This window comes from Procambarus clarkii, chromosome 48, assembly GCF_040958095.1.
Source record: "Procambarus clarkii isolate CNS0578487 chromosome 48, FALCON_Pclarkii_2.0, whole genome shotgun sequence".
NCBI classification, from domain to species: domain Eukaryota; kingdom Metazoa; phylum Arthropoda; class Malacostraca; order Decapoda; family Cambaridae; genus Procambarus; species Procambarus clarkii.
In genome coordinates this window covers 11,556,222-11,568,441 of record NC_091197.1, presented here as the reverse complement: position 1 = coordinate 11,568,441, position 12,220 = coordinate 11,556,222, and the positions used below count along the sequence as shown (strand labels likewise).

Sequence of the window (12,220 nt, the reverse complement as noted above, 5' to 3'; positions counted from 1 at the left end):
ATCCCGTGGGTGGTGGTGGACCCCATACCCATTCCGTGGGCGGTGGTGGACCCCATACCCATCCCGTGGGTGGTGGTGGACCCTCATACCCATCCCGTGGGCGGTGGTGGACCCCATATCTATCCCGTGGGCGGTGGTGGACCCCATACCCATCACGTGGGCGGTGGTGGACCTCATACCCATCCCGTGGGTGGTGGTGGACCCCATACCCATCCCGTGGGCGGTGGTGGACCCTCATACCCATCCCGTGGGCGGTGCTGGACCTCATACCCATCCCGTGGGCGGTGGTGGACCCCATACCCATCCCGTGGTCGGTGGTGGACCTCATACCCATCCCGTGGGCGGTGGTGGACCCTCATACCCATCCTGTGGGCGGTGATGGACCCTCATACCCATCCCGTGGGCGGTGGTGGACCCTCATACCCATCCCGTGGGCGGTGGTGGACCCTCATACCCATCCCGTGGGCGGTGGTGGACCCTCATACCCATCCCGTGGGCGGTGGTGGACCCCATACCCATCCCGTGGTCGGTGGTGGACCCTCATACCCATCCCGTGGGCGGTGGTGGACCCCATACCCATCCCGTGGGTGGTGGTGGACCCCATACCCATCTCGTGGGTGGTGGTGGACCCCATACCCATCCCGTGGGCGGTGTTGGACCCTCATACCCATCCCGTGGGCGGTGCTGGACCTCATACCCATCCCGTGGGCGGTGGTGGACCCTCATACCCATCCCGTGGGCGTTGGTGAACCCTCATACTCATCCCGTGGGCGGTGGTGGACCCCATACCCATCCCGTGGGCGGTGGTGGACACCATACCCATCCCGTGGGCGGTGGTGGACCCCATACCCATCCCATGGGCGGTGGTGGACCCCATACCCATCCCGTGGGCGGTAGTGGACCCCATACCTATCACGTGGGCGGTGGTGGACCTCATACCCATCCCGTGGGCGGTAGTGGACCCCATACCCATCCCGTGGGCGGTGGTGGACCCCATACCCATCCCATGGGCGGTGGTGGACCCCATACCCATCCCGTGGGCGGTGGTGGACCCCATATCTATCCCGTGGGCGGTGGTGGACCCCATACCCATCACGTGGGCGGTGGTGGACCTCATACCCATCCCGTGGGTGGTGGTCGACCCCATACCCATCCCGTGGGCGGTGGTGGACCCCATACCCATCCCGTGGGCGGTGGTGGACCCCATACCCATCCCGTGGGCGGTGGTGGACCCCATACCCATCCCGTGGGCGGTGGTGGACCCCATACCCATCCCGTGGGCGGTGGTGGACCCCATACCCATCCCGTGGGCGGTGGTGGACCCCATACCCATCCCGTGGGCGGTGGTGGACCCCATACCCATCCCGTGGGCGGTGGTGGACCCTCATACCCATCCCGTGGGCGGTGATGGACCCCATACCCATCCCGTGGGCGGTGGTGGACCCTCATACCCATCCCGTGGGCGGTGGTGGACCCCATACCCATCCCATGGGCGGTGGGGGACCCCATACCCATCCCGTGGGCGGTGGTGGACCCCATACCCATCCCGTGGGCGGTGGTGGACCCTCATACCCATCCCGTGGGCGGTGGTGGACCCCATACCCATCCCATGGGCGGTGGTGGACCCCATACCCATCCCGTGGGCGGTGGTGGAAAGCCTTTTCTTTGCTGAACCCACAGCAAAGATTCAGCAAAGAAAAAAAATCTTGTTTAACCAACGTCAAGCAAGACAAGATGACAACAATCAAACAGCATAGAGAGGACTGGGACAGATTGCATTTTCCTGGATTGTCAGAAAGTTTTTGACATTGTTCCTCACATGCCAATCTCATGTCGATTCCAAAAACAGACTGGTGTATCAGGGAAAGTGCTAAAGTGGGAGTGCTAAAGTGCTAAAGCCACGAGTGGAGTACCTGAAGGGTAGGGATTAGGGCCCATCCGATTCTTAATACAGTTTATGCAAACGATCTAAGAGAGAAATTAGACTCATTGTGATCCATGTTTGTTGACGATGCTAAGCTAATGAGACGAATCAGAACTGAGGAAGATTGCAGGACCTTTCAAGATGAATTACGCAATCTCCAAAGATAGTCTGAGAAATGGCTACTAGACTTTAAGCTTGACAAATGTAAGGTTATGAGGAGTAGGAGTTCAAGTAAGACGACCTCAGATACAGTACAAGATGAAGGGAAAGTAACTTTCAACTCCAGAAAAGAACTTCAGGCCCTCAGACCTTCAAGGAACGGGAGACAGACTTATCTGGGCCGAAACGATAAAAAAAGCATTGTTGGAGACTTCAAGTATTGAATAATTGATTGGAACTCAAGAACCTAAAATTAATTATCAGAGAAATTTCTGTAGAGGTGTCGATAACTGCTACCTGCTCCGACTTGTATTAATACACCTATCAGGAATTACTGTATCCTGGATCTCGTTACTGTATCCTGGACCTCGGTACTGTATCCTGGACCTCGGTACTGTATCCTGGACCTCGGTACTGTATCCTGGATCTCGGTACTGTATCCTGGACCTCGTTACTGTATCCTGGACCTCGGTATTGTATCCTGGACCTCGTTACAGTATCCTGAACCTCGTTACAGTATCCTGAACCTCGTTACTGCATCCTGGACCTCGTTACTGTATCCTGGACCTCGTGCTGGCAAAAAAAAGGACAATACAGCGCAGCCTCGACTCAATATGAGACCAATTTCGACATCAATGATGTCGAAATCGGGAATTGGGTGGTAAAGCTCCGCTGGAGATTACAGTTGGGATTATGTAAAAGCATATTATCTATAAACAAGAATACCAGGGGTCCTGGATTTTTTAAATGCAAACTACGACCCTGCGAGAGTCGAGCTAACAAAGGCAGAGAAGGAAAACCGGTTCAGATCCAACCTGGGACGAGGAAGGGATTTGTTGATGGTGTTACCACAATATAGGGGTCAATACACCACCCCCTCACAGCGTTGGTCATATTGACCCCAGGGAAAGCAATATCCTTAACCAATTGTGTCATTCGGATAATGGAATAAGAGAGTAAAGTAAGCGCGTGATAGGACAGTGACTTCGTATATAAAGGACAGTGACTTCGTATATAAAGGACAGTGACTTCGTATATAAAGGACAGTGACTTCGTATATAAAGGACAGTGACTTCGTATATAAAGGACAGTGACTTCGTGTATAAAGGACAGTGACTTCGTGTATAAAGGACAGTGACTTCGTATATAAAGGACAGTGACTTCGTGTATAAAATATCAAAGTCCTTGTTATTAAATCTTTGGGGGAATTTTATATAGGACTTGAAACTGGCGCTGAATCATGGAAATAAAAAAAAAGAGTATATTAAGCCAGAAATGTAAAGTCACTTCACTTGGCTTGACCACACTTGGCCTGGCCACACTTGGCTTGACCACACTTGGCTTGACCACACTTGGCCTGGCCACACTTGGCTTGACCACACTTGGCCTGGCCACACTTGGCTTGACCACACTTGGCTTGACCACACTTGGCCTGGCCACACTTGGCTTGACCACACTTGGCCTGGCCACACTTGGCTTGACCACACTTGGCTTGACCACACTTGGCTTGACCACACTTGGCTTGACCACACTTGGCTTGACCACACTTGGCTTGACCACACTTGGCTTGACCACACTTGGCTTGACCACACTTGGCCTGGCCACACTTGGCTTGACCACACTTGGCCTGGCCACACTTGGCTTGACCACACTTGGCTTGACCACACTTGGCTTGACCACACTTGGCTTGACCACACTTTGATGAAGGCTTGACAAGAGTCACGCTTCTACAAACTCCCCCATCTCCACTGTTGTGTCAATAGTGTGTCTAACTTACCCTAACCTGCCCCTAACCTACCGTAATCTAATCTAACCTAACCTAACCTTCCCTACCTTACCTAGTCTTACATCAACTGTACAACAGCAGCCGCTTTCAGTTATGCCATTACAACACCTGCCGCCAAAAGGATGTGTGTGTGTGTGTGTGTGTGTGTGTGTGTGTGTGTGTGTGTGTGTGTGTGTGTGTGTGTGTGTGTGTGTGTGTGTGTTACAGGGGAGTGTAGCCCACTGCCACAATTGCAATGGGGGGGCGGGGTTAAATTACCGTGGAGACTTTGTCTTCCGAAAGCACTCTGATACCCTTGTTAATATGCAGGCGTCACGCTGATTAGCTGTGAGTGTTGTGTGTGGTTGGGGGGGGGGGTAGGGTAGGGGGGTGATAGTGGTGATGGTGGTGAGGGAGATTGAATTTGACGGATTGACTTGACGGATCCTGCTCCTAAACAAGGCGAGCTGAAATAGCTGTGAATTCAGTCGTTACCTACAAGATATGTGTGTTCAGCTATGGCAAGGTGAACCGGTTCGTGTCATGTATTGAACGTAATGAACCGTATAATATGGCAAGCTGAACCACCACTGGGTTCTATCCCAGGCGCCGGCGAGAAACAATGGGCAGAGTTTCGTTCACCCTATGCCCCTGTTACCTAGCAGTAAAATAGGTACCTGGGTGTTAGCCAGCTGTCACGGGCTGCTTCCTGGGGGTGGAGGCCTGGTCGAGGACCGGGCCGCGGGGACACTAAAAGCCCCGAAATCATCTCAAGATAACCACCACGTGCCACGAACAGCGTATCTTAGAGCCAAGCACTACAAGGGCAGACAGGGAAACAGAAGACAATAGTGATAGACGAACCAGTTTGAGACCGAACATTACCGTCTGCCATTCGGTGCCGGGGACTCATGAATCATATATACGGTGTTCGTTTACGAAACCTGTGCATCTTTCCTCGATCATAACCGGTTAGAATATATATTATACAGTTGAAAAGCGCCTGAAGCACCGTTCACAACTCAATGGTGTTGTTGTTGTTATAAACTACCACGTATAACACTTCGAGGCGGATCATAAACTACTTAAAATATGCAAACTATATCAACCGCTATGATCGAAAATGATGCACAGGTTTCGTAAGCGGACACATTACGAAATCTTGGATGATTGCGGGATGAATCTTGGTCCCGGTGTTGGCAAGCGATGCTGTGGATTCACACTTCACCCGTGCAAAATTTGGTGTTATATTTTGCATTCCACTTACGGAATCTTGACTTTTACAATGGCAAGTTATAGATTTTTCGTGTATTTTGAAAAAAAGACCATTTAACCCCAAACATCTTTATTGGTTCTGAGTAAAAGTTTGCAATTTAATGCAAAATATAGCACAGGATCCTGTGTGTGTGTGAGGGATTAATTGCGCTTTACCACATTCATGACTGCCAAGGGAAAAAAATTACTTAATTTATGGAAATAATTTAGCACTCTACAATTTATAATCGCATTTCTCTTAATTTATTCGTTAATTAAAACAACACACACTTGGGAATGTATGTATTAGGGGTGTTTTTCATTCGGCTTTCGTAAGGTAATATATAAGTAGGATTATTCTTGCTGGACGAGGCATTTTAGACACGTAGATTGACAACAGTCATATGTTGTCATATATGACTGAACCGATGTACAGCTTCAGGCTATGTTGTCATATATGACTGAACCGATGTACAGCTTCAGGCTATGTTGTCGTATATGACTGAACCGATGTACAGCTTCAGGGTATGTTGTCATATATGACTGAACCGATGTACAGCTTCAGGCTATGTTGTCATATATGACTGAACCGATGTACAGCTTCAGGCTATGTTGTCATATATGACTGAACCGATGTACAGCTTCAGGCTATGTTGTCGTATATGACTGAACCGATGTACAGCTTCAGGCTATGTTGTCATATATGACTGAACCGACGTACAGCTTCACGCTATGTTGTCACATATGACTGAACCGACGTACAGCTTCAGGCTATGTTGTCACATATGACTGAACCGACGTACAGCTTCAGGCTATGTTGTCACATATGCCTGTACCGACGTACAGCTTCACGCTATGTTGTCATGCTGCGCCTCATGACAGGGGGGAAGCAGCGTGAACGTGAGATGCTTGTACATGGGTGCTGTGTTCCTTGGTGGGATCTCTGACCTCTGACCTTTTGGTGGCTCTGATGGCCTTTCGGCGCAGTTAACGCGAATATCCAAGTACAATTACACCTCTAATGTACTTAACGCTGTCTAAATACACTTACACCTATAATGTACTTAAGGCTAATCTAAATACACTTACATCTGACTGTGGTCTGAATGTGGCCACGTGCGTCCTGAATGTGGTCTGAATGTGGGCCACGTGCGTCCTGACTGTCTGAATGTGGCCACATTCAACTCGTTATTCAGGTGTTGTAGAGAAAACACGATTTCACATGATACGTTCACGAGCGCAATTCACTATCAACTCGACTTAAGATCTGCGGCTGCTTTACGTTTTTCCCACGAGTTGACTTGAGTTTAATTGTCATTGGTGAATATCTAACCAGATACATACGAACGTAAACAATCCTAATTTGATGGAGATTGATTCTCCGTACTCAGAATAAGCGTTAAATCACTATATGCTATTACCATTTAGCGTAATAATTTTACTCTAAACAATTGATATAAATTGATTAAGTTTAAACAGAGGATAGACCTGGGTAAATACTGGTTTAGAAACAGGCATGTTTATGGGGACAAATTACTAAGATAACAGATATGGTATCGCTGTATTATATCAAGCGCAGGTTAGACCTATGTAGGAATGAGTCAAGAGTGGATACAAAATTGGTCAGTATAGGTCTTTTTTGTGGTTGTCTGAATTCTTATTTTCTGCTGGGTTGTGTCTGCTGGGGTAGCGTCTGCTGGGTTGTGTCTGCTGGGTTGTGTCTGCTGGGTTGTGTCTGCTGGGTTGTGTCTGCTGGGTTGTGTCTGCTGGGGTAGCGTCTGCTGGGTTGTGTCTGCTGGGTTGTGTCTGCTGGGTTGTGTCTGCTTGGGTAGCGTCTGCTGGGTTGTGTCTCCTGGGGTAGCGTCTGCTGGGTTGTGTCTGCTGGGGTAGCGTCTGAGAATGAGGCTTGACGAGCGGTTGTACACTCTTAAGAACCACTGGTTCTTGGTCCTGAGAACCACTGGTTAACCATCTTGCTAAGTTCTTGCACCAGAGAACGTAGCGTACCTTATGACCTCAAATACCACACCAAGACTCTTCAATAACGTAATTATATCTTGAGTTTTACGAAGCGAAATGTGGCGATAGACAATTTTGGCTTCAAGCATGACGATGTGGAACTTAGTCGAACAGCAGTTTGCTGGACGTGTGAACGACACTGATGGTAGGTGAGAGGCAGTTGTGAATGTCAGAGAAATCTGATTGATGTCTGGGATTATGAGTGCAGCCTGAATCCTGAGTCATTCACTCTTCCAGAGTAGTAGATTCTGATGCTTGAAATGGATATTTGTAAGGTCGGTATTGAATGCCGGTCTTTATACACGATAAAGACCTTATTTAAAGACCTTAATGTCACGATATTAATCTTAAATATTTTGCCTAATAAGAGGGACGACCTTTCATGGTCATTTTACACTTCAACTGACCTTATTTATTTATCTTAATATTAAAGAGGCGCTGGATAATACCTACAGATCAACGCTACAGGATGGGATAATATCAACAGATCAACGCAATAAATATCTTTGTACCCGCTACCTATTGTTAAAGATTCGCTACCTGGAACAAGAAGTTCCAAGTAGCACGGGCTATGGTGAGCCCCGTCTTCTCTACCCGCCGCCGCCGCGGCAAATAAGACACTGGCGTTGTAATATCATCGTGAGATATGCATTAGCCCCGTCCTCCTGAGGTGCCCCCAACGTCCAGAAACTGGCGTACTAAAGTGCCCCCTTATCTTACCGGACCTGAGGACCTAAAACAGAAAACGGGAGGTTATCTTGAGATGATTTCGGGGCTTTAGTGTCCCCGCGGCCCGGTCCTCGACCAGGCCTCCACCCCCAGGAAGCAGCCCGTGACAGCTGACACCCAGGTACCTATTGTACTGCTAGGTAACAGGGGCATAGGGTGAAAGAAACTCTGCCCATTGTTTCTCGTCGGCGCCCGGAATCGAACCCAGGACCACAGGATCACAAGTCCAGCGTGCTGTCCGCTTGGCCGACCGGCTCCCTGGACGGTATATTTCGCGAACTACTTCTACCCCTCTTTTCTAGTACAAAGATCTTTGGTCTTAGGTAAGTTATACGTCAAAATATGACGTTCTACGAGGAGGACGGGTTGCATCGTGAGAGAGTGATGCCTCGACGCGTTTATTTGGACGAGAAGAAATATTTTCTACGCGGTAAACATGTCCCCCCGCGAGTGTCTCTCTCTCTCTTTTACTAATTCCGAGCATTAGTAAAATAGCGAGCATTAGTTAAATACCGAGCATTAGTAAAATACCGAGCATTAGTAAAATACCGAGCATTAGAAATATACCGAGCATTAGTAAAATACCGAGCATTAGAAATATACCGAGCATTAGTAAAATACCGAGCATTAGAAATATACCGAGCATCAAAAAAATACCGAGCATTAGAAGTCCAATTTGACGGTTTCAGTCATTGCCCAAACGCTTTAGCCAGGGGGCGGTAAGTGTGCCTGGATATTCACAAGTTACTCCAAGCAAGTTACTCCTTTGGTGAGAGGCAGTTGCTCCTGCTGCCCCATTTAAGGCAGTTTGACCAAATTGGAAATAAAAAAATACAAAAATTCCTTGATAGGAGAGGCAGTTTAGACCACAGTGTTGATTATACGGGATGTTGTTGTATTTGACGGTCTGTGGAATGTATTTCTGATTGTATTGTTTGAGCTTCCCCATCCCCCGTCACGTGCTGTTAACCACCACTAAGATGGGTTGACTGCTTCTCACGAGTATAAGGAAGAAGATCATCTTGCACCTCTGCATGAGGCGAATGTCTTACCTAATTATAGAACCATTTGAAAGCACTTGAGGGGGGCCAGATGTCCTTTAATCTGTAAAGGTGTTTATAAGGAGAAAGCACCAAGTCTGTATGCCTATATAACACTTGGAAAGTGTGTGTGTGTGTGTGTGTGTGTGTATGTACTCACCTAGTTGTGGTTGCGGGGGTTGAGCTTTGGCTCTTTGGTCCCGCCTCTCAACCGTCAATCAGTTGATTAACGGTTGAGAGGCGGGGACCAAAGAGCCAAAGTGTGTGTGTGTGTGTGTGTAGTGATAGTCGTGTATAGTGAGAAGCAAAGCTTCACATGTTGTGAGACAGGTGTTTTAGTAAATATTGACTCTGTACGTACAGTGTCTTAGTGTTTAAAACACCCCCCTATGACGTTTGAACTTGAGGGAGGGGGGAGGGAGGGGAAGAAGATATTAGATGTATCTACATAAGTGTTAGCTAGCTAAGGATAGTTACATTCTAACCATCTTGCAGACGAAGCGCAACAGCCAGCAAACTGATCCAGCCACCCTATGGCCAGGCTGGATCAGGCTATGGTGGACCTGATGTAACGCAACCACCTCACTCTCGGCTGTATATTCATCACCTAAATTGTATCCAGCGGTCCTCTGTCGATGACAATGTTGACAGGATCAGCGAGACACATCTCGGACCATAATTACACTATTACATGAACTGGGAGAGAGAGTTTTAGTGTTCAACTTTTTTCTCAGGCGAAGAACATGAGAAATAGAGAGGATTCGTGCTCGTATCATTGAGACTTTTATAGTCAATAATATATGTACAAGACTGTTACCGAAATGTAAATATATATATATATATATATATATATATATATATATATATATATATATATATATATATATATGAAACAGTAGCTGTCAGTCATAGGCATATAATGTTTTACTGTTGTAGTAATATATATTTTTTTTCCTTCCAGGTAAGTGGTGGTTGGGCGACACCGAGCACCGATGGTTGTTATTGGTCAAGTTGATGGGGGAGAAGGGGGGGGGAGGGGTTTAGGGAGGGAGGGAATTATCAGTAGAAAGCGCCAAGCCACCACGCCTATATAGCACTTGGAAGGAGGGTCAGGATTAGGGATGGGACGGAGGAGGAGGGGAAGGAATGGTGCCTATAACCCCTTAGACGGTCGGGGATTGAACGCCGACCTGCATGAAGTGAGACCATCGCTCTACCGTCCAGCCCAAGTGGTTGGACATGGGAGAAGACACCAGTTCCACCAGCTACGAGTGGGAACCGAATACAATGCTTTGAAGTGAATACAATGCTTCAATACAATGAAGTGGGGAATACAATGCTTTCAACTTTTGTGTTGCACAGCCTGAAGGATGCGAATACCTGTCAACCAGTTGATTGATGGGTGAGAGGCGGGACCCAAGAGCTGAACCTAATTCCCTCCCAGGAGGCACAACTAAGAGAGCACTCAAATAGCCAAAATGGTATCAACTCGGACGATTGCAAATGCAATTGCAGGTCAAATAATCCACCATTGATTAGTAGTAAATGTGTGTTGAAACAGCAGTAATTAAAATACAATATTAATCAAAGCCTACAATAGATTATTTTCTAATTATGTGATGTTCTAGTATTGTTAGGAGGGGGGATGGTCATTGGGTAGTTAGTCGTGAATAATGTATCCCCCCCCCCCCCACCGTCTTGAACTACCCAAATCACAAAATGTCTGCCACACAGGACAGTGAGGATGGAGCTCATATTCACTGCCACACAGGACAGTGAGGATGCTGCTCATATTCACTGCCACACAGAACAGTGAGGATGGAGCTCATATTTACTGCCACACAGGACAGTGAGGATGCTGCTCATATTCACTGCCACACAGATCAGTGAGGATGGAGCTCATATTCACTGCCACACAGAACAGTGAGGATGGAGCTCATATTCACTGCCACACAGAACAGTGAGGATGCTGCTCATATTCACTGCCACACAGGACAGTGAGGATGCTGCTCATATTCACTGCCACACAGGACAGTGAGTTTAAAGTCTTATACAGCTCAAGAAACTACAGTCTGCTTCAACATACAATTTACATGCTTTAATTTCTACAGCGTCTTGTAGAATCGATCTCCGACAGTCGAAATGGTTGGGCACTGTTCATTCACTCGGTCCCCACATCCCTTAAAAGTGTTCCATAGTCATACTGGCTTAGCGCTTTCTCCTGATAGATACCTTACCATAGCGTGTTATAGTGGCTTTGCAATAATATAAGCACCCCAATGTACTCATACAAACCAAATGTATTTTGACCAGACCACACACTAGAAAGTGAAGGGACGACGACGTTCCGGTCCGTCCTGGACCATTCTCAAGTCGATTGTGTCGATTCTCAAGTCACAATCGACTTGAGAATGGTCCAGGACGGACCGAAACGTCGTCGTCCCGTCACTTTCTAGTGTGTGGTTTGGTCAACATATTTCAGCCACGTTATTGTGACTCCTCGTCTACAAACTCACTGTACCTTCTTATAAATAAAGACATAAATAAATATTTGCCTATAGCCAAGTCTAAGTGGCACAACAACAAGACATTGCATAGTTCGATTATTGCACCAGCCTTGCAAACATTGCATTAAATGCTGCAAGTTTTAGGCTTTTCTCCCAGGGCATTTCTTAGTTATTTCAAGATCTAAAGTACATTGCATTTTCTTGCACTCGTATACATGTGGTCAGTATGTAGTCTGAACACATATTAAATCGTGTAAGCACTTGAGGCTTCGTGTCTGATTTTTACATGTCTTACGAGACATAATGAAATCATGTCTTCATCATGTCTTACGAGACATGATGAAGACATGTCTACATCATCATCCAGATGACAAGTTGCACTGTAATATTGTTAAATAATAAACCCTTATTTTACGGGCAATAAACGTCAACGACTCACGTTTTATGTGAATTTTATTATTTGTTATTCGCATTTACACTAAACGACACAACCACCTGTCGCCTTCACTTTTAAGTCAGTTAATTGCTAAGAGGCACAGTGCGCTGCCTCGACACGATCGTGTTTGTCATTCATGTGACACCTCAAGCAACGATTGCTTCACTGGAATAGCTTCACTGTTCAGAAAGAGTACTGGAAGATTATCTAACACAATGCAGTTTCAGCCCCCTCATAGATTACTGGAAGATTAACACAATGTAGTTTCAGCCCCCTCATAGATTACTGGAAGATTAACACAATGTAGTTTCAGCCCCCTCATAGATTACTGGAAGATTAACACAATGTAGTTTCAGCCCCCTCATAGATTACTGGAAGATTAACACA

At 47.1% G+C, this 12,220-nt stretch overlaps 2 protein-coding genes across 5 annotated transcripts in view; one reads left to right on the top strand and one right to left on the bottom strand.

Moving 5' to 3' along the window:
- Nucleotides 1-12,220, top strand: part of LOC123764777 (protogenin) — a 250,529-nt gene that overhangs the window by 42,782 nt on the left and 195,527 nt on the right. The window lies entirely within an intron of this gene.
- On the bottom strand, nucleotides 3,372-7,210 carry LOC123764667 (ribosome-binding protein 1-like). The gene is made up of 2 exons (XM_069302707.1): nucleotides 7,110-7,210; nucleotides 3,372-3,831 (listed from the first exon to the last, which is right to left on the bottom strand). The coding sequence occupies exons 1-2, from the start codon at nucleotides 7,208-7,210 to the stop codon at nucleotides 3,372-3,374; spliced, it is 561 nt and encodes a 186-aa protein (XP_069158808.1).